At 37.1% G+C, this 27,144-nt stretch overlaps 1 protein-coding gene across 5 annotated transcripts in view; it reads right to left on the reverse strand.

Moving 5' to 3' along the window:
* CASK (calcium/calmodulin dependent serine protein kinase) overlaps window positions 1-27,144 on the reverse strand; it is a 235,665-nt gene that overhangs the window by 171,101 nt on the left and 37,420 nt on the right. For 4 of the 5 annotated variants that reach the window (XM_067297866.1, XM_013941692.2, XM_067297852.1 and 1 more), the window contains exon 2: window positions 579-691. In XM_067297866.1, coding sequence (XP_067153967.1) covers window positions 579-691 — 113 coding nt within the window. Of the gene's footprint in view, window positions 1-578; window positions 692-5,606; window positions 5,691-27,144 lie in introns of those variants that run through there. The other variant, XM_067297874.1, reaches the window with a different exon arrangement.

Below are 27,144 nucleotides of genomic sequence, written 5' to 3' on the forward strand. Positions count from 1 at the left end.
TCTTGGAGAGGCCAAAACTCTGAGATAAAGAATGTTCCAAAGAGTTAATCTCAACATTCTAGCTTACACTTTAACACAATTCATAAATACGGCTCCCCCCAGGTAAGTAATCTAATATTTATTCTATGTAAGAAATGCCCTCCTGGATGCAAGTCATGGCCCCCTCAATGTGTTTAGGGAATGCCATAGCATTCATTTACACAGCTTGTGTCTCTTAATGTTACAAATAAATGCATTTAAAAAAAAAATCAAAACCTGAAGGGGGAAAAAAAAAACCACTGAAAACAAAGTGTTTATGGTCAGTTAAATCAACGATCTGCTAACTTGAATTACAAATATATCAATGTAACTCAAATGGAATGGAAAAATTAAGATTTTAATATACTCCTATTAGATCAGAAATGCAGGCACTGTGTTAAATCAACTTAAATTAGAGGTACAGGACATTGCTTTAAAACTTCTACAAAACATAAGACAGAGATGTTCTTAAAAAGCAAGCAAGCATGGAAATGGTTAAAAAAACAAAGCCAAAACCAAAAAACTATCCGCTTAGGATTTACTTAATTGTTCCCTCTTACCTTCTGTGCTTAATCCAGGACTTGAAGTGAATTTTGCTACATCGACAATCTTTACAGCAAACTGTTGCCCTGTTTCCCTGTTGATACATCGCCGTACAACACTGAATGGACCCCTGAAACACACAGATAAAAATCAGTAATAAATAATCCATTCTCTTTCCATTATTTCCAACTGAACCATGGATTCCAACATATCATTCAATTATAGTATTTATATAGAAGCGTGCATCACTCATCCTTGTTGCCCAATAAGTATAAAACATAATTTTGACTACAGACTAATGTAAAGAACACTTTATGAACTTTGTATTTTTCTAGATTAAAGAAAGCTCAAATATGTTCTCTTTTCCAGCTAGTTTAGAAAGGCTATACTCTTAGAAACCTTGTATAATACACTAGCATTATTACTGAATTTTAAATGGCTGTTATTTTGAGGCATAGTTCAAATGGGGAAAACATATAAAATTATTATAAATGAATTGCAAACTTCCTAAAGTGCTTCTAACTCTAGTGGCATCCATGGTTTGTACTCTAATGGATCACATTCTGCAGTTCTTATTTGTCTTGCTGACTTCAAAAAGAAAATTTAACAGGGATGACTTCAGAGTTTGACTGACAGCACCAGGTGGAATAAAAAGCAAAAAAAATGAAGGGGACAAGTACGTTCTTGCTTTCAGTTCTAGACTAGAGTTTAGAAATTACCATTATTTGAAACAACTGAAAGGATATTACTTTAAAGTAATGGTGAAGCAACTAAAGTTGTCGTGCCTTTTTTTTTTTTTAAACAACCTAGCTTTATTTTGAGCTAATTTGACACCAGTAGACATGAACAACTTACAAGACTTTGAAATTCCACAAAAGCCCACCATTTTTTCTCATCTTTAGTGTTTTGAGAACCCCCATAAAATTGCAGATACAGAAGATCTATTAAAACTAGTTTTGGATAGATGCCAGTATTGCATAACACTTATAAAAAGTTAGTTATTTTACAAAATTGAAATTACATTTGCCAAAACATGAGCCAATACAATGGTAATCCTAAGAAGTTCCACTTTAAAAACCTCGCTATCGAAATGCATACTTTGGGGGGGGAGGGTGTCTTTCAGTAGAAGATTTTAAGTTCCTGCTGCTTTAATTTAGAATATGGCATCTTCCATACAGTGTTAATACACACTAAAATCAGACAATTATAGCAGGTAAGGCATTCAGACATGAAAAATTACTCTAATAGGTTAGGAAAATGAAATAAGATCTTTTCAAGACTGCAATAATTGTGACAAAGTCAATCCTATTTTGTTGCTACATATTCAATGACTGACATGCTGGTAGCTAAAGAAATTCATTCTAAAGTCTTCTCAAAAAGATGTAAGGGAAAATCTGAGGGTGGAAAGAGTCTTTGCTGGGAAGTTCATCTATTGATTGAACAGTCACCTGCTGAGTGAAATAAATGTTTAAATATAGCCTAAAAGATGAATTCTTCCATCCAGGCAATGAGCTGGAAATTGGTTTATGGGTTTTTAAGCAATGAGACTACAAAGCAACCCAATTCTCAAAAATAAAAGGTTCCCTAAAAGGGAGAAAGGTCCAACTGAGGACACTTACTCACAAACCCTTATAACTTCAGCATTTACATGGATGATTCAAAGAATATAATTCATTACACTACTAAACCTGTACTCTCAAAGCTAAAATCTAATTTTTGTACTCTTTAAAGAGCATACTCCACCATTTTCTTGAAATAGGATGATTTCTGACAGAGTATGAATACCAAACCAGGCAATGAATGACAAACTAAACATTCAGATTCAAGGAAAACATTTATTAACACAATTATATATGTGTGAATTATGTCACTGCACTCAAACAGAGCTACTTATTCAAGAAAACTTAAACATGCTCCTACTGTATGATCAGACTCCCAAAGCAGATGACTATTTTCTTCCTATCTGTATTCAGAACCCATTATTACTCAGTATTTATAGTTACCATGAATGTTTTAAAAAGATATTCAGTTAAGACTTTAAATATTTAGAACTCCCCTGACATCTGTAAATAAAAGGCTCAACTAACTTAATTTGGCATCTGAGGACTATAGCTATTGACATAGAAACCCTTTCCCCTGCCTCCATATTTCAAAAAGTAACCTTTTATTAAAAATTCCCATTTTACACAGATCAGTGTCACCTTCTTATCTCAAGTCCCTGTTGACTGTTATAGCACCTGTCAAAAGCAAAACTGCTTTTAAATCATGCAAAACGTATTTAAATTATGATAATTTAAAAACATTTCAAAACCTAGACTACAGCTTCAGTATAATGTTGGCAATACTCATTTTCATCCGCATTTACCATAAATTCCTAGAAATTAAGTGCATTTAATTAAAATAGACCCAGTTTTCCTTTGTTCTCATTAGTTTTCTTGCACGAAGTCTTTCTGAAGATATTAACTAATGTTCTTAGCATAATCTGATACAGAACTGCAGATAACTAGAGTGTAGAGAAGCCTGACAGGAGCACCATAGCCTTACTGATTAATAGGCCCATGACTTCTGTTCATTCACGTAACTATAGCGACCCTATGAATATAAATTTTTCCTCACTGTTGACCAAGGTACTTCTAGATTTCCTAGTTTACTCAGGTCTGGGCTGGACCGCTTGCCCATCCACCTGAATACACGCACGAACCTCTAGCAGCCAAGGAGTGATAGCTGGAGAGGGCATAAAACAAAAAGGAATATTCAAACTACAGCTCCAAGAAGGATCAGATTCGAGGTCACCCTTAACCTTCTCTCTCATAACTGTGACTTATTTTTTCTCCCCAGTAGATAAAAACACTTTAGAACCCTGACTGGAGCAATCTGAATCCTGAGTATTGTTAAGTCTGGGACAAAGCTAAGAAATCCATATGTACATAAAGTTACATATGCTACGAACAATGGTACTATAATCAACAGTCTGTAATGAAAAAAAATGGAGATGATAATTCCCTAAATAAGGAAAGCTCTAAATTTCTTAAGAACTTTTTACCTTGCAAAAATGCCTTGTAAGTGATTGGATAATAATTACTTTAAGAGACTGGGAACATTCACATCACAAATGAATGTTCAAAAAATTAGCCATTTTATTCGTACAAAAACCATCATTATAGTCTTGAAACCTTGGCCATATTTAAACTTACCTATGGTATTTACAGAACCTTATCTACTTAGAATAATGAATACCAGGACTCTTAAGTAAATCAAAGCTGCTGTAAGGCACAGAAAACAAGAATTCAGCAGTGCCCACTATGCACTCATTCTATTAAAAATACACCAACTTGAAGTCTCATGTGGAAATCAGAAGAGATCTTTTAACATAACTTCAAGATGCAAGTATTTACAGGCCTCAGATATCCATATTTTTCAAAACTAGCTCTCATATTTGAGCCACGGACAGCCTCAAAACAGTACACACGTTATGACTATACACTAGATGTACACATTCAATGAGAGAAGCAGCACAACAAAAGCTCATTTCCAAATTTAGATGATTTGTTATTTCATGAATATTTAGAACATTCATGAAAGGTACCCTCACGATTGCTGGAACCTCTTACTGAAATCGATAGGGAGTATAAAATGGAGAGAATAAGAGTTACAAGGTTACTTGTTTGAAGTTTTTCACCAGGTAGGTTGTACTTCCTTGCAAAAGATAACTGTAAAACACTTCTAAGCAGATACTACTGCTTCTATGTGCCAATTAACAGCAAAGAACTTTTAAATAAATTATGGTCGTAGCTTGCTTTTTTTTTATATTTTCCTCATAGCTGTAATGAAACATAGCAATTTTACAAACAAAGTTATAAAAGCACACAGTGATACTTTGTCTTCTCAGCCAAAACCAAAATCCACGTTTTCTAACATAGTAGTTTCACACCTTATTTGGAAGTTAAGTAACAAAGTCTTTCAGGCCACCGTCAGACTCAGCACTAAATCACACTCTCTTCCTCAGAGTCAAGAAAAGGACTGAAAATTTTTGCTCTCTCAGGTGATACGAGTGGCTATCCAACAGTTGTGTCTGCTGCTGGGGAAGCATGTATCCTCACTAAATGACAATTTCTCTGCCTGCTACTCCTGCAGCTCAAATTATACAGATCTAAATTAGAGTGGTAATGCCAAAAGGGTAAGAAGCAACTGTAGCGCTGGATACAGACATCAAAACTGTTATAGGTACATCAGACAAATTTGTTCATCTACTAAAGCAAAGGAACTGGGTCGATTAAGTTGCATAATAAAACTTCATCCTATAAGAGTCATAGGAATTAAGAACTATTGCAAAATTACAACGCAACATGTTTTATATTTCATTTCTCTCTCTGCTGCTTTTAAAGAGACACACCTGCTGAGATGCACAATCCCTTGGGGTTTACGACCTATCCTCCCTCCCCTACCTCTAACTTTCAAAATCTTTCACCGCAGTTAACATGCACAGAACAGACTACACTTGTTCAAAGTCTGAGAATCATTAAAATATGCTAGTAAGGACTGACTAATTTCTTTCACTGATATTTTGTCAACATTGGCAGCAGCACATTTCACCACCTGCAATACTTGGATTCCTACCTGCAATATATATCAAACAGCAAAACATTTCAACTTTCTTAAACTGAAGTTGGGATGCATATTGCTTCTTGCCATCACAGATGGAAATCAAAACATTACAGAATGCTGGAATTTAGTGTAGCAATGCATTATTAAGCAGATTATTGATTATATGTAGGCAATGAGAAAGCTGAAGAGATGCCTCATAACCAGATCTTTTCACGCTTCTTAAGTCTGGAGTTAGCAGGGCACATCCTGATGTAACCTTAACTCTAACGAAACTATCTTCTGGGAATTAGCTTTGATGTCTAGCACTGAACAGTTACTTTTATATCAACTTAGCAAGAATGTGAAGAAAATCAATCATTAATTATTCTCTTCTGCAGCAAGTATAACACTGGAATTAGAAAAAAAATCGCAGAAATCTTAGACAATCAAAGCCTTTTTACCCTTTCTTTCACTTTAAATTCTCTCATTCAGTGTATGCCATTAGGACTTGAAGGATAAAGTTCATAGGGCGACATTCTGCAAACTTTTTTTCTGGTGGGTGTGGGGGTGGGGGTGAAATCTTGCTGACTTGTCTGTCTGTTTCACCTCCTTTCCTCCAATCCATTTTGGTGCCTAAGTGTGAGGACAGGTTGTAATTAAAACACAACTTGTTCATTCCTAACGAGCACAAATACTTGCAGCTAGTAACTACAACTTGTTCCTTTCTCATGTCCTGAAGGAACCAAGTTGTGACTTGTGGCAATGGAGTTCCAACTGACTTCTGCTATAAAGACACCTTCTGAATCCCTGTGGTTCAGAATCCCAAAACTTTGAAATTTTAAGTCATTTAAATATCAGACCACCAATACTTCCAGGAATTTGCTCAACATCTCTCCCAAATGAATCATGATTTTTCAGGAACTGAATACAAAACAGTACATTTTGGCTCTCAAATTCAGTTTTATTAACTTTAAAAAAAAGAAAGAAAAAAGAAAAAAAGAGTTAGACAAGTTGAACAATTTTGTCAGCAAATCCAAAAATAGCAAGCAAAATCTCTTCAAATGAATAAAATTTCCCTTCAAAGATGAGCTTTCATTTAGAGGGAAAAGGCCTTAGATTCCTTTTCTTTATTTTAATAAAGCCTAACTATTAAGATCTTGAAACATGAAAGAAAGGCCTTAAAGCTAAATTTGTACTTCACTAAGCATTTAAAAGGGAAGATCAGTGTTTTCTAAAAGAGATTATGTCAGCTTGTTGCATTAAGATAGTATAAATATGTAGAGATAAAGTCATGTAAACCACAACCATTTGGAAAACCAAATATATTTGGAATTTTTCTCTCTTCTCATTTGAAGGGCTATGTACTTTCTTAGCTGAGCCACAGACAAGATTGCTTTGTATTTATTCAGGCTACTGTAGAGTTCAGTGGAACTCCAGTCAGAAATACTGACTTCTGATATGGATCAAAAACCCAGTCATGGTCTTCCTTCTGACCTACTACCCTTCTGGCAGTGTTCCTCTTGTCACAGTGACATTTGAGCCCACTTTTTCAGCCCTCCTTGAATCCTTATCTGAGGGAGGAAATAAAAATGAAAATTAAAAACAATACCACACAACTATGTTCAAGGCTAAAAAGTTGGCAGAACTACCAAAGAATGAGAGAGAGCAGACGGCATGAACCTCCAGAACATTTTTTGTTTGTTTCTTTTTTAAACACACCATTTTTTCCCTCCATGAGAAACTACAGAAAGAGTAGCTACTTCTATGCTTGTGGAAGGGAAATACACCCCAAGAAAACCTGGGGGAATGCTTAGAATTTATGTGACATACCGAAAACCACTTACATACAATTGTAAGATTTCCTTGTAAAGCTCAGAAGCTTGTTTACATGTTTTTGTCACTATAATTATAGGCAAAACACCGGCAGAAAGAGCTCTCTTCTGCTGCCATGTCTCTTCTACCCCCAGCCTGCAAGGAGGATAAATTATCCTTAACAGATCTGTAAGCAGTATCACTAGGAATAATACAATTGTTGCCTGTTTGCTTTTTTTTTTCTATTAGGCAAGAAGGCAAGAATTTATTTAACATTTCAGTCATTTTACATTGTGATATATCACTTATCTACAAGAATATATATAAAATATCCCAGGCATGCACATTATGCACTAAGTACATACTAATATGTTAAAAAAAAATAAATCTTCAATGCATCTATATTATGTAAACTAATCTTATTTTACACTGACTGGCTGGAACAGTGAGGAAATGGGAAAGGAAGGTGGACATTAAGGTAAAATACTCACTAGAATCTGTGTTTCATCACAAGACAAAATTTCAGCACCAGACACAAGCAACATTCTTAGTGTGCAGGCAATTCAGAAAATATTTTCACGTTCACATATACTACAGCACCCTTCATCTTCAGAACTCCATAATTATCAGTTAATGCTGACAATATCCTTGCAAGTCATTCATTCTTTACACAGAATCACAGAATAATTTAGGCTGGAGGGGACCTCTGAAAGAACATGCTTCATAAATTTTGTCATAACATCTACTTGTTGTCAAAAACAATACAACAACATTACTATTTTCTTTTTATTTTTTAAACAAAACAGCAGAAACACTGCCTCACTCCCTGGAAATAATAATTTATAAATAATTATCTACCTCAGCAAACAGACAAGGAAATTTTGTTTTCAATCATCACTCTACTAATCAGCTTCATGGTCCTAAAAGAGTTGGTCTGAAAGCTGCAGCTATAGCAGGAATAATAAAAGTAACTGCACTGTGTTAAGTGCTATACACTTTTCAGAACAATATTAGGCAGTAACTGCTGAGAAGCATTCAGAGGCATGCTTCTACAAGTCACATGACACAGAAAATTCGAAGTTTTTTAGAGCAAGGTTACAGTACATCATTTCAAATTCATGTCTGAAACATACTGAAGTATGACGACTCTTTTAAATGGAAGCAATAGTTATTGACACAGAATAGCTCTTGCAATAGCCTGTCATCACATCTTCCTGTATGTCCTATTTTTAAAGACATTAAAGGTCATTAGCAAGAGAAGGGTTAAGACCTCAAATTCAAGCAACTCCTAAATTGCCTTCCTAAGTCATACTACAGGTTCATTTAATACAAGACATTACAGAACAAATTCAAGTTGTTAGCTCCGAGGATACCACCTTTAGCTCATTTCTCCCTTGATAATCTATTTCCAGAGACTCACTAGTAATTTCCTTTTGCTGCAAGATAGGACAGTGGACACTACTTGCACTTTCCTAAATGAGTGTGTTAAGATGTTATGCTAACAGCTCAATCTTTAAGACAGTGACCAATTATGTGTCCCACTGATGGCTTACTTAGAGAAAAGAACAAACTAAAAACTGTTTTAAAGCATGCATGTACTAAACACATGTATGAGGCATTCTCTTAACTGAGATACGAGTAATTTTATGAGTCTCAGAATGATGCCATTTAAATGATGTCAAAAAAGAATGAAAATACATTTGTTAAGCTGAGATGATAAATCTTGTCCTCGCATTGTGAAGAACTGAAGAAACTGATGACAAATGAGATTCTCCTCCCTTTTTATGATTCACCTTAAGGTAAATGAGAATCTACTTCACACACAGGAAGTGATTTAGGGCAGGTGGGGACTTGAACTCAAAACACAGTCTACTTCTTGAACAGCAGTGGGGAGAAAACGAAGAGAGATTTATTCACTGGAAGTACTCCAGTAAAAAGATGGAGCCAAAATCTGTGGGCAAAACCTTATTTTTGTGCTTTAATATTCTGTAATGGTTCACAGAATAATAAAAAATACCAGCAGATAAGTCAAGAGCATCAGTTCAAAAGTATTCAAAAAACCCTGATCTTTTGCCCCTTTCTCATGTGAAGAAGGATCTAGTGCACAAGACAAGGAAGCAGTGAAGGAGATTCAGAAAAAAACTTTTATAAAGCTAAATTAGATTAAAAAAAAACAACAACAGAGCAATGAGAAGAAAAACAGTACGAAAAAGATAAACATTAAAAAGAGCACTTTAATCACATTAACAAAACAGCATATGTTAAAAATATTAAATGTGGCTTCAAAAGAATAGAGAAAGGTTATAGTGCATCTTCAGTCTCATCAGCTAAAGACAATGATCATCACTTTTCTTCTTTCCCATTCAGAGAACTGCTTTACCCCATCCCGTTACTAGGCCTTTTTCCATCCCAGGTTGTGGGTTCGCAAGCATTTCTTTAACAGCAGTACTGGCCTAACCAGCAACCCCTCTAGCTATTCTGTTGTCCCAGAACAGCTTTGGTGTGGTGAACCAGACCAAAGAAGAAACAAAAACCATCTGTCTCTCCCACACAAACCACTTTTTCTTTTTGGTGTTATTTTTCATACAGATCAGCTGCTTGATTTGGTTTAAAGCATGGCTTCACAGAGAGCTGGGTCACCACAAAGTCAGAAACACGAACAAATGGCTAGGACACAGGGGATGCTTAAGCAGCACTGCTACTAAAAGTGAATCCAGTTTTCAGACCATAGTGATTTTTCTTACACTCCTACAGCCACCTGTACCCATACAGCATATGTGTAGTCACACAATGAACCAAAGGAACCGATCTGAGAAAGTCTTATTTGAATACACTTACAACTGGCTCCACTGTCCAAATCCTGTTCACCTCACAGCTACAAGTGCTTCTGCCAACACATAGCAAGATGAGGGAGATGAGCAAGAAGAATGGGACTATTTCCCACTGCTGTCAAAAATTCCTTCATGAAATTACACCCTCAGGCAAACTTGTATGCATTAACTGCTCCCTACCACCAAAAGGAAAGGGACTTATCTTCCCTCGCACTCCTACACTGTGTTTCTACACACTCCTGTATGCCAGTCGAGGCACTTATTAATGGTTTTATTTTAATTTCCATCTTAAGTTTATTAATGGCCTTTTTATACCTTTAGGCCCTTCTAACAACACTGAGCTTACATACTACTTCCTCTTCTCTGTTTCCCATCCATTGATTTTGCGAAGTCTAACAAGACACATATTTTAAGACAGGCCTCTCATTTCAGTATCTCTTCCCTGCATCTGTTACAGTTTTAATTTTTCTTAACAGGAGCAACCAGAACTGTGAGTGGGAATGATACTTTCTTTTCTGCTGGAAATACCATGCATGGTATATCCTGTACTTGCCTCTTCCACAACTGTATCATATGAACATCTACTATAGCTAGATTCTTCTCATCAGTTGATTCTAATTAATTGGTCCTAGCTTATCAAATTGTTATTAGTTTTTCATTCTCAAGTAAAAGATCCTCTATTTGGAAATTCATTGTTTCCACTACTATAGTCCTCATTCTTTTCTTTCTGCATGAAGTCCAGATCCTTCTCTGCAGCAATCATCCTCAAATGTTCCATCAGAAAGCATAACTTAATAATCAGTACAATTCAATTCAGTGTTTTTTCTTTTAAAATAACTTGACACACAACCAACTCCAAAAAGATCTACGACAAACCTTCCCTATCTCACTATTTCTCTATTAATGCGCCCATTTTCTTTTTGTCTTTAGTCCACTACTTACCACCCTTGCAATTTCTTCATTTTCCCCAGCCTCGCTAAGTATCTTCTGTACAGTACATATAAACAGACTTACTGAAACCCACGTAAGAAAGATCTGCCACATTTTCTTTATGAAAAATTAGTCTACAAAAGTTAGAGCTCTCAAGTTAGTCTGGCATGATTTATTTTGATTAACAGGTGAATTTTATTCCACTACCCAATTATCTTTACACCTACGTATTTTTCTTCCCCCCCCCAAGCGTTTTTAGCATCAACAAAACCAATATCTGAATCTAAACAGAATTCCTTCTGATGATCGGTTCAATCAAAACTGTTTCCTATATAGCTCAGCGTACTTAAATTTTGCTTGAAAATCTTAATTCAGTTTAATTGTCACTTAAAAATGGAAGTCTTAAAGGTGATTCTGTGTGAATACCTATTCATAAGACCCTTTGGAACCAATGGAAAGTTACTTAGGTCAGTGAGAGAGAGAGTTTCCAAATAAGAAAGTTTTCTGCCATGGCACTGATTAGTGAAGCACCTGTATCCCAGAAATCTTGGTCCGGACAGACAACTTTCTGTATTTTTTTCAAGCATTTGGCCTCTGAATTGCTAAATGCCTTCATGTGCTGCAATAACAAAAAGAAAAATATCCTGAAAAGAAAGTCTGTCTTGTATGTCTCAGAAGCATATAGATTAGTTTTAAATTTCATGGGTTGTCAAGATTACATATGAAGTGAAGGGAAACATAAACACTTGAGGTTTTCAGGTAAACATGTTGAAAGACTTCCAGTATTTCAGAAATCGAGTTTATGACTGAAATCGTCAGCCTTTAGGGCAATTCATAACATTTTAAATTATGGAAGGATTAATGGGATTTATTAAGAACATTCAGCTAGATGTTAGAAATAAAACTTCCTGGTCAGGATACTTACAGAAGGTTTCTGAATTCTCTCCCTGGGGAAGAAAGTCCAGTCCTGAACTCTGATCTCTTGAAATCTGATGTTTTCAGCTATGTACTAGAATGAATAATCTGACACAGAGAAGATGAGAAAATTTAGTTTTTCTCTTCCATCTGGCTCTGTCTGGTTTTCTGACTAGTAGCTCCTTGATAAAAATATTTCTATATATTTAATGCATATAAACTACTGTTCAAAGTCAGTTAGTTTCTATATATTAGTATAGATTGCATTTCAACAGCCTAGACATTTCTATGAAAACACATTAGTCTATTCCATCTGCAGTACTTCAGCCTTTCTCTAAATCTTAAACAAGTTTTGTTTTTTTTAATCTGTTTAGAGAAGTCATCTCTCTCTCTCTCTCTAATTTCAAAAAATATAGATGTCTTGAACAAAGACAATACAGCTACAAGAAAAACTTTTAAAACTAAGTAGGGCTACTCACCTTACTAAATATGGAAGGTATACTGTTATACAGTATACCAGGAAAATTAACCACTACTGTTTGTAAAAGTAACAAGTATGTTAAGAATTCAAACATGAGATACCAGCTTCCTAAAAAACAAATTTTCATGAATTTTAAACTCAGTTCTTCTCTTCATGTGCTAACTTAAAGCTAAAGGCTACTCCTGAGTCTGTTCTTGTCATTACAGGAAGACTCTACCATGCAAAATACCTCACATGAGCAACAGGACAATTAATACTGTATTAAATACAATTAGCTACAAGACAATTACTAATATATATACAGCATAATGTATCAGCATTTCAGTTTTTTTTTTTGAAAAAAGCCACAACACTATTTTTCTAATTGCCAAACATTCAGCAAAACTTTTAACAATCTTTGAGAGGAAACTAAATGTAAAGTCATTACTTAAAAAACATATTTTTTCCCCCTTTTTCCTTAGAAAAAGGAAAAGTTGCCTGGATCCACTCCCCAGCCAGCTCTGAGACACAACTGCACTAACATTTGTGCCAGTACAAATGTGAGAACTGCACAGAGATGCTGCCAGGAGAGGGCAAGTTTTTTAGTACTGCTAACCCCCCCCCCCCCCCCCACACACACACACAACCTGGAACTACAAAATCAGCAGGAAGCTGAGAATACTGACTTCATCTCTGCATGGTCATTTAAGGTCCACACATACAAAAAAAATCCTTATTCCTCCAATGACCATTTGACCTTTGGGACCTTGACAAAATATAGGAATTTGAATTCACGGGTCAGGTCAGGAACAGAGTTTATCATTTTATTAGTTTCCAGCAGCCCTTAATTTGTTTTATTCAAGGACTGGATAATGAAAGGGGGCAGATGAGCAACACCCTGGGTCCAAGGAGATGATCTGTTTGTTTAGTTATGTATTGGCAGACCAGCAAGCAAAAAATCTAAGCGTCCCTTCAGCTATGTCACTCTGAATTCAGATTAAACTAAAATTGATTTCAACTGCAGTGGACCACTGAATCAAAGTCATTCCTTAATCAGCTGTCTCAAAGCACCAAGCCACCTGCACACTGATGTCCATAACCAAAATCTGATAGAAGCACTGAAGAAAGAATTAAGAGACTGGTCAGTAGGAAACTTGCTGCTCCTGTTTGAGTACAAGACTTTCAGTAAGATCTACTAGCAGACTTAAAATATTAAAATCTTATGCTTAAACTGCCAAGCATTCCCAAGCTTAGTTTGCTTGGCTGCCACAGCAGTTGGTGGCAGCAGCTACTGTTGTCACCAGAAAGGAACCAGTTCGGTACCAACTGTAGCAATTCAGCTTCCAGAGCTGTTCCAGGCCATACACATGTGAAGGAGGAAGCACATACCCACACCAGCAACTCCCTTCTCCTTTAAAGGAGAAAGAAAAAGTAGAGAATTTAGTTCTTGCTACATTTTGAATGATGGCACGTTCTCAGAGTGATGAAAAATCCTAAGTCTTCAAACAATGAGGTTACAAATCTAAACAAAACCAGGGTTTAGAACTGCTAATTGCTTTTGGACTAAACATGTATGAACACATACTACAGAACCCTATCATAGCACCTTACATTACTACTTTATACTAGGTATTCCATTGTAAATTTAAGCCTATCCATATTTTTAGATGAATTGAGACTACACAAAACAGAGCCAGATGTTAACTGCTGAGAAACACAAGATTTAGGGAAAGAAAAAAAAGAGAAGAGAGATGGCAGTGGAGAATGGGAGAGAGGGGAAGGGGAAAAAGAAAACAAATTACCACACTTTTTTTTTCATTACGCTTCTCTAGTCAAAATAATTCTAAAAAACAAGAAACAAAAAGAGAAAAAAAGAATATATACTGCAGAGAATATATACTCAACCACAGAAAGCAACTTCCTATCGCCAGAGTTTTCAAATAACAGTACAGCCTTAGTTGTGAAGATTACCTGACATCCGATATTTCCAATGAAACAAGCAGAAACAAAAACCAAGCCAACAAAAAACGTCCAACTTTAATGAGAGCTTATGATGTTATTTATTTCCTTCAAACACCCATCCAGGAATTTTTAAGTCATACTAACTGCTGCACAGCTGGTGTTGGCAACAGAGATTTGGCTTGTAGGACCATGGGACTCTCTTTGAGGATCGAGAACTGCTTTGAAGAGATGGGATCCACCTAAGTGGAGGCAAAAGCATCTTGTGCTAACAGGCTGGCCAACCTGGTGAGGGGAGCTTTAAACCAAGAATGACAGAGGAGGGGCATGAGGACAAACTCAAGTGAGGAAGCAGTGGACCAATTTGGCAAACCAAATGAGCACAGTGATATAGACAGGACCTTGGAATCAGCGTAACAGGACTAAAAGGGACCATTTTAAGTGTATGTACGTAAGTAAGGAAGCACCTACAGGACAGCACAGGGACAGCTCTCATAACTTTTCTGGGCAATCAGTACAACTGGGTGCCTCTTCTCAAGTGCCTGTACACTAACGCATGCAGCATGGAGAACAAACAGGAGGAATTAGAGTTTTGCATGCAGTTGTAGGGCTATATTTTCACTGGCATCACAGAAATGTGGTGGGATAGCTCACACAACTGGAGTGGGAACAGGCTTTTTGGGAAGGACAGGCCAGGGCAGCAAGCTGCCCTTTACATTGGGAGCAGCTGGAATGCATGGAGCTCTGCCTAGGGAAGGACGATGAGCCAGCTGAGAGCTTATGGGTCAGGATTAGCAGGCAACCAGCATAGGTGATGTTGTGGTGAGCATCTGCTATAGACTGCCTGTTCGGGAAGTAATAGATGAGACCTTCTTCAGACAACTGGAAGAAACTTCATGTTAGTCCTTATGGGGGACTTCAACCACCCTGACGCCTGCTGGAGGGGCAACACAGCAGGGCACAAGCAATCCCAGAGGTTTCTGGAGTGCACTGATGACAGCTTCCTGACACAGGTGATCAAGGAGATGATGAGGAGAGGTGCTATGCTGGACCTCATGCTTACAAACAAGGAAGAACTGGCTGGGGATGTAGAGGCTGGGGGCAATCTTGGCTGCCATGACCCTGAAACGGTGGAGTTCAGCATCCTGCAAGGAGGCAGCAAGGCAAAAAGCAGGATCACAACTCTAGACTTAGCAGAGAAAGGATAGCAGGAAACATACTCTTTGTAACTTACTAGCACATCTGTCTAAGTGTAAAAATCAAAGAGGAGAAACAATTATGGCAAATACAGAGCAATAAAAGAAAAAAAACCCCTTATGTCAGAAAGTAGCTTTGACATCTTGCAATGTCAGAAATGAAAGGGAATTTAATCATGCTGTTTTGTATTTAGTCATCTAGATACAAAGTTGACTTGTTCAGATAAGTGTCAGAATAAGAATTCTGCTCATAGGTGAATATTTTATTTTCCAACTTATTTTAACATCTCTGCCATCCCCAGATAAACTCTCCTAAAACCTATGGTTTCATTAGAAGCTCAGAAAACCCCTGCAGATGCAAATTTTGATGATAGTTCTAAACTACTTTTTACATTAAAATGAATAATGTGTGGTAACATATGTGGAGCAGTAATTCCTGCCTACCATGAGGAATTCCTATTCCCAATTCTCTAGCAATACTACTACAGTAACATTTGAAGCACTTGTTCAAACTGTCAGCAATTTCAAGGAGATATTCAAGCTGAATCTAGCTCTTCCATTAAGTTTCAGCTGAGGTAGTTGAAATACTTTATTAATAAAACATATAGGTAGATAATGATATATGAGATAGACACACATACACTCATATATACATACATATACACATCCACACATATACACAGACTACCAATGCAATTGATATTGATATATGAATACACACACATTATCAATAAAATAGATAGATATTGATATGAGTCCACACACACTCAAACACACACCTGCAAACTGTTAAAATCTGGTATTCCAAAGCAATTTCAAATATGTTCAAGTCATATCTTTTGCAAAAAATTTTGAAATCTAGTGTCCTTCTCTGGAAGGAAAAGTAAACTGAAATTTAAGAGCATCTGAAACTACATTACTGAACTAGTATTAAGTAGTATAGGTTATCTTCTACATATAATTATGTTAGCGTTCTTATTCTGCACAGCACAAGCATGCAAGTTAATACATAGTCACAACAGAAAGTTACTAGATAGAGGAAAGTTATTTCACTCTGAGTAAAGCCTGATAAAAGCATTTTAAGTTTTCAGTTGCATCCACTCTTGCTTAAAATGCAGGTGTCTTTGAGATATATTTTCACTACATTAATAATAAAATTACATATTTTAATTATTCTAGCAACACAAAAACATCTAGCATAATGGGTTGACAATGAGGCAAAAACCCAATAATTTAAGATCTCATATTAAGTTTGGTAATGACCAGAAGCATACATACTAAAGAAACTGCTGAGATTCTACAACAATTTAATCTATTTGTAAAAGTCATAGTTGAGCAAAATTCAGTCACAGATCTTAGTTCGCTAAAAGACAGAAAAGTGTTCATGTCTATGAAGCACCTCAAGATTTAGCTTCACACAACAGCAAAAAACAATGCAACTGGATTGATTTTGATACCTTCTGTCAGCCTATTAGTGATGAAACCCCTTTCATTAGTTGTCCTTTTACTCTTTTCACCCATTAGCTAAAATGCAAGGAAAGAGGGGCAGAGGGGAAGTAAAGGATTTTCTCATTTCTTCAAGTTAAAAACTTAAATCCCAACATAATTGCAAACTCAGCGTGTTACTGAAATTTACCATGCCTCCTGGCAATTACTGCCGTGTAATTCTCAGGAATAACTGTCTTTAGAGCATGGAAGACTCCATTCCTCCTTTTTTGTTATGATTCCTGCATTTATCCCTCACAAATTAAGAGCTAAATAGCAGTATAAGAAGCCCATGCTTGTTTGGCAAAGTCTATATTCATGAATTATTACAGACACTTTTCCTTGATTGTATTTTAGCCAAGAGTAGATTTAGATTTTTTGGTCAGAATCCTATCTCCTCTGTTTCACCATCCGTCTTACCCATCCATTGACAACAATTTAGTGCCAGATCACAATCTTACAAAAGATGATACTACACAAATATTTTATTCAATATTTTTACATCATGTGTCAGATCTTTACCTAGAAATAGCATGCACTGGGTTTAAGTAAAAAATAAAAAATCCCCTATAGATAGCAGAAATGGAACAGCAGAACACATTTAGAATACAGACTATTTTCAACAGCTTACAGTTTTTTAAGTCCATAGGCAAAATTGCACAGAATTATCTGAGTCCTGGAGAGGTCTCATTTCTGAAGCTCTTTCAGTAAAGGTGAACTAGAGTTTTTGAAAATTAATCATGCTTCTGTGTTGATATGCATGCCTATTCATAAAAGTACACTGTAAATAATGCAATAATACCTGGGTATTCTTGTTCCCTCCCCCCAGGCAAACCTGTGCTCCTTCACCTCCTGATGCTTTGGAAGGGGCGTGCATGGAATGGGGAGCTATAATATTGGTAGGTGACAAACTTCTATATAGCAGAATCCCTGTAATTTTTTAAATTTCTCTAAAAACCTAAAAACTTTAAAAGCAACGGCGTAATGTGCCTAAGTTTCTAACCAAAGCATCACTTGGATCTACGGAAGCCAACTAAGACCTCTCCCCCCCACTTTTATGGAGAGAAATCAGAAGTTTACAGTGTTTCTCATTTGGAATTTAAGCACTCCTGTAATATTCACCAATGCAGAAAAAAAAATAGCTCCTGTGCTTTTCACATATGAGGTAAGAAATAAAGATATCACAAATTCACCAATGAAGAGAAAATACACATGGATGATGCTTAATTCCTCCTGTGAAAGAAGGGAAAAGGATATCATATCTGACATTGTCATGTCAACCTCACTTGCAAAAGGCAAACTGAGGCATTACTATGACTTAAAGTCATATAAAGTTTGCTTCTAAATAAAAGAATGACGCAAAAAATGGTGAAGGTGAAAGGTAAAGAGGGAGATGAACAAGGCAGAACAGAGAAAGCAATACTGTTTATCCAACCAGTAGCAATGTAAAAATTAAAGAGGATGTTAGAACTATTTTTGACTATGTACTGTTTGTGTCATGACTATAAAAGCTATCAGACCCAAATTAAATGGGCCTAAGAACAAGAAAACAAAACATATTCCTTTTCTAGGAACTTCTTTACTTTTTGCAAAAGGTGTATTAAAAGTTAGAAAAAAATACAGCTGTTTATACAGCAACAGATTACAATTTGCTCTGGCCTTCTTAATATTAGAATTTCATTGCACGCTCTCAAATTTCTTCTTCCCTGCATAGTCCTGAAGTTTGACACAGTCATGACACTACTCACCTTACAGCACCCAAAATTACCATGTGGTCTACAAAGCTCTAGACAAAGCTCCCTCAGCAATGAACTACTGTTGCGTTATTAATGCAGGCACTTCCTATTAGCAAGACCTACATTTTCAATATGTTATTTTTCCCATATATACTACTTATTTGTAACATTATAAAAAAGTTCTCCATAAAAGCTAAACACTCAAAAAAGTGAAAAAAGAGGGGGGGAAAAAAAGAGTTGCAGGTTATTCACTACTTTTCAGTTTTAAGGTGATTGCTTGCCTTACATGTAGCACCATCTTTCTTTGTATCTGATGATCAACTTATGCCACACTGAAGTGGCTAAACGTTATGACTAAGACTGAATGACTGTTAAATAGTGTTCTCAATTCAATAAGGCTCAAAAAATATTCCTATTATATCTGAACAGAAGTCTTTCAAGACTGGGTGCTCTCCCGGCAACTTTCTTTCACAAAAGCAACCAGAAAGTAGGTTATAGATTGGAAGGACTGTAGGAACAGTAACCTACTGCTAGCTGTCAGAGGCCTCTAAAGCCCTTTTTCAATTACACTCTCGCCAAACACAGACTGGACTATTGACAGTCAAACACTGGGCATACTGAATCTCTACATACATAGTAGGTTTGGCTGCCCTTTACCCTCTTCCTGCATATAAGTATTGCAAAAGGACGAGGGCCCCTCCTCAGACAAGAAAAAGTTGAGAGATTCAAGCCGACCAAAAAATGTTGAATTTCCTAGCACATCACTGTGCTCTTTCTTCATCAACTGTCTCTGAAAGCCTGCACTTTTGTTCATACCTCTAGCAAGTGGAAGGGTTAAAAACATTGATGAAGCTGCTAACATCTTTGCAGGTCCAACAATTGTTATCAGCAATAGCTCAATCAAGATTAACACTTGCAGAATAACCAGTTCCTCTCGGGAAATCTTCAATCACTTCTGTGTTGCCTCCAGCTTTGAAGAGGCAAGTACTGGCTGACCCATGAGAAGTTTATATATAAAAAACAGCTCTTATGTATGAAGAGTATTTGAAATGTAAGTTCCAGGTTCTGCAAGTGTCTGCAGCACTGATCACCTCCTTGTCTCTACAGCCATCTCTTTCACCACTGACAAGTGGCTTTTGCATGCAGTATTCAGAGTTTTAGCAAACATAGCTTAAATATTAATAAAACGATCCAGGGCCACAGCATATTTAGCCAAACAGCTATCCAGAAATTACAACAAAAGGTTATTTCTGGATATGTAATTAGCAATGCTGCAAATGTAATGCTTATGCATGATTTGGTACTATGATATTTATCAAGACTAAAAATAATCTCTATGCTAAATTGAGATGTCTGTACATGTTATAGTTCAGACTGTTTCTTCACACGTAAAACACAGACCATAAATGTTTTCATTTTATATAAAAGCATATTTCCTGCCCTCATTGCTTCAAATAATGAGCAGAATACAAACTGCTATTAAGTAGATTTAAAAAAGGTATAAACATTCTTAAACATGCCTTACAATAATTTAAATATAATTTAGGTACTATTTTGGGACAAAAATAAATAGCACTGACTAAAAAAGCTTGTTACTTAACACAAAGAACTTCAGTTTAAGATATTTTGTGCAAACAGCTTCCCATGCTAGACCAGCATGCACCTCCTTTACACACAAAGGGATTATTTTGGCCAGACTTCAATGACACTTTCTTGTGCTCTGCTGCACCTCTCTACCTTTTTCAAGAACAGGAAAGTCGTGAAGATGCCAAAAGTGACTCTAGCTGCCACTTGGACTACTGCTTGATGATTGCTTTAACCTGAACTACGTGTTACAGGTAGTCACCAAAAGAGGAGATCCTGCCCTTCCAGGCATGCACTTCTGTCAGGTTCCTTGTGTTGGCACTGGCAGTTGTGTGGCCAAAGGGGTGAGCTAAGTAAGAAAACTTACCTAGAGAAAGATAACCACAAAGAACTGGTCTCACATGAGTTAGTTCTCAGTTCTCTACTGGCCATGGGAGGGATCACCTCTTTCATTAGCAGTTGTTTCTTAAATTAACTTAAAGAAATGAAAGCATAGCTCTATGCTTGTCAGTGCTAAAGGACGCTGTTAGGGGAAATAGAAGGTCTTTGGACTTACAATAATAAAACATCTTGAAGAATGTTATTTACAAAACAGGTTTTGTGGTTTTTTTAACCAATACTCTTCTATTTTATACAAATCAAAATTACATCCCCTGCTATCACTGAGTTTACTCCAGCCAGAACCTTAATTATAACAAGAAAGATAATATCTCATTGGTATAAAAGCAATATTGTCATTCCATGACTTCTGTTCTTTCATAAGTTAATTTGCCTTTGCCTAAGATTTAGATTCAAAGAATTAACCAAGCGTTTAAAAACATTTTGAAATTAGTTGAGAAACAAACAATACAAAAGCCTGAAACAAAACCTTTCTATTGTTCTTACAAGCAGACAGAAAAATAACCAGGAAATCCTGACAGTTTAGTATGAAACTAGGTTATAAAAAGGTGCTCTCCATAACATGTTTCACTCTCAGTAAGATCACCCACATTACACTTCCATCATTATGCAAGTTCAGAGGTTATATTAAGCATAACACCTTTCTGAAATAGCCTTATAAGCCACATGCCAAGCGTGGCAAACTGAAAATAATTTTTTTAAGTGAGCAGTATTTGGTTTACAATCATTGAGAATGGAATGGTATTTAATTTTCATACCAGTCTATACTACATCCACTTTACTTTCACCTACTGTAACACACTGACAAGTAAAACCTTTTCAGAATAGAAAAAGTATTTTTGACAGTTACATATAATTAGTTATAATGAACAGACCACATTAATTGTAAATTGTTTAATTCAGACTGTTGCAATCAAAAAGCCCTGTTGCTTTTTACTACTAAAATAACTGAAGCCTGAAGTCAGTCTTCAATGTATAGTAAGAAGTAGACAACCTTCCTAAACAATCTATGAAAAGACTTTACTCTCAAGCACAAACATATATTTAAAACAATCCAGTGCTATCTTCCATAAAATTCAGACCACCTGTATTTCTGTATTTTTTATCACACTTGCTTTTTCCCTGTAAAATGTATTTGAATTTATATGCTTCATTGTACAAAGTCATACCTCAAACTGACTCAGCTAACTAAACATTAGCAATCCTGAAGGCACAGTTGACCCCCCAAATCTATTCTCCTTATTTAATTCTGACCAATTTCTAATCATCTACACAATCCATCACATTATCGTCTCAAAAAATGAAAGCAAACTGGCAAAAAGGCCAGCAACACTACAGAATGTTGTACTATACAATGCACAGTACATCACACTGCAATATTTATTCTGCCGTTACAGACAAGCCAACTACATATTAAATCTTCTCTTCACATCTGTGCTGATGCCACTCATAATCAGGTTTGTGAGGGTCTTAACACACATCACAGTGAACAGCTGGAATGTCACAAATCAAAAGCTGTTCTCTCTTGTATTGGACTGCCTACTAGATTTTCTCTTGTCCTGGTACAATTCAGTCAAGTTCACACACAAAGTAGCACAGCATAGTTTCCCTGGAGAAATTAGAGTAAGCAACTGTCTCCATCAATTTTTCTAGATGGTAAATTGCCAGATAAAAGTTACAGCATTTATGTCTGCCAAGATAAACTTCAAGATGAACAGATTACTGAATTTTATTCAAAGTGTAGCCTGACTAGCACAGGAGGCAGCAGTGAGCTGCCTCAAGACCAAGTCCTAAGAAAAGGAGATAGTCAGTTTGAACGTTCTTTGCCACTACTAAAAGCAGACAAGAACAGTTTTGAGGCTGCTTACTTAAGAGATGACCAATTTCTACATTCTCAAGTATCACTTTCATTCCCTGATGATTGTGCCAGACTGATAAACCACAAGTGCAAGACACAGCAGCTGAGCCAATAAATACCACTAAACCCACCTGTGATCCAATGGCAGTTTCCCCGACTTTGGATGGGCCATCCTATACCAGCATTTTCCAGGGCCAAATAAAGTTGTTTTAACAGTCAGATCTGGCCTTTGGCAAACCGGCATAGCCAAATAGTGTATTTAGCCTAAAAGCTGACAGTCACTTCCTTGCTTTTATCCACACTACATTGCAGAAGTTAAAAGCAGTTAGCCCACATAGCAGCATAAGGCTTGAAGCTGCCCACTGCCACACAGAGGTCTTGGAACACAGCTGCACTGCCCCCAAGCAGGCCTGCTCTACACACACACACACACACACACACACACACACACACACCAGTTTCACTTCAACAAGAAACCACACTCTGGTAATGTAAGACAATGCACAATTTGTCTTTAAATGAAGGGTAAGCTCTTTCCACTTACATGAATAAAGCATGAATAATCCAATTTTCACCTTTGCTTTTCTGATTTGAGTCATGACCAAAACATGAAGAGGTTCAAATCGGTCCAAGCTAACCAGGTCAAACCCACGTGCTTTCCTCTTTGGAAAGCAGAGATATGCTGAAGCTAATACTGGCAGAAGTTGGTTATCCATCTCCTTTCCCATCCCCTTCAAAGTAGCAATAGCTCCCCATCTTTAAATGATCATATTCACATACTTAAAGTAATACAACACTACCACACCCTACAGCCCTTATACTTTATTACTACTGCACTCAAATGCTTTAAAATGTTTCAATAAATCAATTTGTACCAAGAGTTTGATAGCCCACACACTCAAAAAGAGAGAAAAGAAGGACAACCTAAGGTACAAAGCCATTTGTCAATTCACCAGAACAGCTGAAATAGAACATTCTATAACACCCAACACCCCTGTGTCAAAAAAATCATTTCAAATTATGTAACACAGGATAAGTCTAAATTAACAAGAGGTGTGGTACAACAGGAATAGACCAGTAGAGTGGAAGTGTACTGAGGAACCGAATGTTCACACTACAAGTGTTTTCAGTGGTTTTGCTCTGAACTAGCTCTCATCTGGTCCCAAGGACTGAATACCAGTAGCTGGAGTGCATCAGGTGTCCCTTCAGAGCTCATTTTTCAGTTTTGCTTCATTCAGAAGAATTCAGTTGCACTCTGATATCACTGTCTTATATGAAACACAGCAAAACACATTAAGGTGGGATGATCAAGAGACTTAATTGAAAAGTGCACTCATGATCTGAGATAAAACACCAGGCTTACAACTGTATTGCAAATCTGCTGATTTCAAAGAATTTTTTTTCCCGTCAAAAAAATATAGCCCTCTCTGAAAATCATGTTAGAAATACTGAAAAATAAGTCACATCATACTCTTTTTTTTTTTTTTAATTGAAGTAAACCAATAATATACTGCAAACAGAAAGGGATTTACAGTGATCCAGGGAATATTTCTTGCACATGTATTCTCACAGAAAAGTGTGTGCTGACTCACACATATCAGATCAGTAAGTTCTGAAGTGTTTAAAAATAATTTGACAAGTACAGCAAATTAGAGAAGTAGTATGGCTCTAACACTTCTGATAAAGACCTATAATCATCCTCTTCTCCCAGATACCATTAAGAGCTATACTATGGTATATACAGATACAGCTTGAATATACTAAGTTATGCCACTCTGAGGCAGATGTCTGTAATATAAACAATAAAAAAGAAATAAGTATCTTTTTATTGAAATATCAGACAAGTGAAAAAAATATAATAATAATAATAATAAATCATTATAAATTTTTCCCATTGAAGAATTAGTTAAAAAAAGTGCTCCAGGAGGTCAGTATGCACTATCTCAAATGTATTCAGGCCAATTCATTTGTCTCTTGATTCATCCTTTTTTTCCAGAGAACTCACAAGGGGTACACTACAGCAGCCTAGAAAATTTAAGTGCTTTTACAGCAATCTTCCAAAGATCCTCTACAAATAGATGCATCATGGAATCTATGTATAGGAATATTGCTAAGCTCTTTACTCTTTAAACTTACTTATTCAGTTCTTATTAGTCCTCAAGAGTTTGTACCTGCTTTTCTGGACTCCAGCTTCTGTACATATACTGAATTTTTGCTATTTTATGCTTTTATATATATATATATATATATATATATAAATTCTGATTGGCTGTCTACCTCTTCCTTCTGTAATCACATCAATCGACAGTTAAGATTATTTGGAAAACCAGTAATTAAAACAGATACCTACAATTTATAAGTAGGTTAATTGTAACAGATATAGTCTGGAATGTTACATCTGTAATTATAAAAAAAAAATTATCAAAACGTTTATTTCAGTTAACAATGTTGTACATTCAGCTATAAGAAGTTAGACATTGACCTTTGAACTGTGTAGCTTATGTCTACATTGCCAAACAAGAGAGAAACAAAGACCGATTCCTGTACTCAAGGCCAAGCAACACCATCAGACTCATTTTCCGCATTGTTTATAGCTAGCCAACTCTACAGACTTGAGAGAGGCATAGGGGGTAATCCAAAACTAAGCCAGGGAGAGAGCTAACAATTGTGCAATGTGGATTTTATATTTGAGATTTTCCCCCAGCCATTTATTCAAGGTCACAGGTATATCCTGGAGTGCCCTAAAGCATACTAAGTACAGTTTGACCATCTAGAGGGCAAGATGCAAGAAAGTTCTGCAGAAATGTCTGGATTCAGTGGTTAGAATTAAAATAGACATACTAAGATAATTTCCTTTGCTTGCTCACATTCTCATTCCATTAGTGAACCATGGTACTATTTTGGTAAGTAATGTAGAAAGAAGTTTCCAAACACTACACTTTCAATGATAGCAGAATTTAACTGTACACTACAGAAATTTGTAGAAGTTTTAGCCCTAGACATCGCTAAGTTATGGAATTAATCTCCTTTTTCCCCAAGCCCTCATCAGGCTCTGTAAGAACCTGCTACCAGCAAAGCAGATGTTTCGTCTAGGAGGTAAGTTTAAAAACTTATCAGGAAAAAAGAAACAACCAAAAACCACAAACACACAAAAAAAAAACCTACCAGCATATAATTCATTCTGTTCTTCAGTTTGAAAGGTGAGACTACAACTCACACAGCAAGCTACTGCCACCAGTTCCCATAACAAAACAAATGTAGTATACGAAATAATTGATCGAATCAGATGGGATATGAAGCACAAAGCCAAAAATGTAGGAACTGAAGAGAGTATGTATAGATAATACTAGTAACATAGTAACATTGGACATTTAAAACACATTTTTGGTTTGTTAACAAGACCAGTTAGCTAAGTTTGCTAGATTTAACATATTTCTCAATTTATTCACAGAATCACAGAATCACAGAATAGTTGAGGTTGGAAGGGACCTCTGGAGATCATCTAGTCCAACCCCCCTGCTCAAGCAAGGTCACCTAGAGCACATTGCACAGGATCGTGTCCAGGCACGTTTTGAATATCTCCAGAGAAGGAGACTCCACCACCTCTCGGGGCAACCTGTTCCAGTGCGCTGTCACCCTCACAGTGAAGTTTTTCCTCATGTTCAGATGGAACTGTCTGTGTTTCAGTTTGTGCCCGTTCCTTCGCGTCCTGTCGCTGGGCACCACTGAAGAGAGTCTGGTGCCATCCTCCTGACACCCTCCCTTCAGATACTTGTACACGTTAATAAGATCTCCTCTCAGCCTTCTCTTCTCCAAGCTAAACAGGCCCAGCTCTCTCAGCCTTTCCTCATAAGAGAGATGCTCCAGTCCCCTAATCATCTTTGTAGCCCTTCGCTGGACTTGCTCCAGTAGTGCCACATCCCTCTTGTACTGGAGAGCCCAGAACTGGACGCAGTACTCCAGATGTGGCCTCACCAGGGCTGAGTAGAGGGGGAGAATCACCTCCCTCGACCTGCTGGCAGCACTCTTCCTGATGTACCCCAGGATACCACCGGCCTTCTTGGCCACAAGGGCACATTGCTGCCTCATGCTTAACTTGGTGTCCACCAGCACTCCAAGGGCCTTCTCGGCAGAGCTGCTTTCCAGCAGGTCAACCCCCAGCTTGTACTGGTGCATGGGGTTATTCCTCCCCAGGTGCAGGACTCTGCACTTGCCTTTGTTGAACTTCATGAGGTTCCTCTCCGCCCACCTCTCCAGCCTGTCCAGGTCTCTCTGAATGGCAGCACAGCCCTCTGGGGTATCCACCACTCCTCCCAGTTTTGTTATCATCAGCAAACTTGCTGAGGGTGCACTCTGTCCCTTCATCCAGGTCATTGATGAAGAAGTTGAACAAGACTGGACCCAGTACTGACCCCTGGGGGACACTGCTACAGGCCTCCAACTAGACTCTGCACCGCTGATCACAACTCTCTGAGGTCTGCCATTCAGCCAGTTCTCAATCCACCTCCCTGTCCACTCATCTAACCCACACTTCCTGAGCTTGTCTATGAGGATGTTATGGGAGTCAGTGTCAAAAGCCTGGCTGAAGTCAAGGGAGACAACATCCACTGCTCTCCCCTCATCTACCCAGCCAGTCATTCCATCAGAGAAGGCTATCAGATTGGTAAAGCAGGATTTCCCCTTGGTGAAGCCATGCTGACTCCTCCTGATCACTTTCTTGTCCTCCACATGCTTGGAGATGGCTTCCAGGATGAGCTGCTCCATCACCTTTCCAGGGATGGAGGTGAGGCTGACTGGCCTGTAGTTCCCTGGGTCCTCCTTCTTGCCCTTTTTG

This window comes from Apteryx mantelli, chromosome 1 (genome assembly GCF_036417845.1).
Source record: "Apteryx mantelli isolate bAptMan1 chromosome 1, bAptMan1.hap1, whole genome shotgun sequence".
NCBI lineage: Eukaryota > Metazoa > Chordata > Aves > Apterygiformes > Apterygidae > Apteryx > Apteryx mantelli.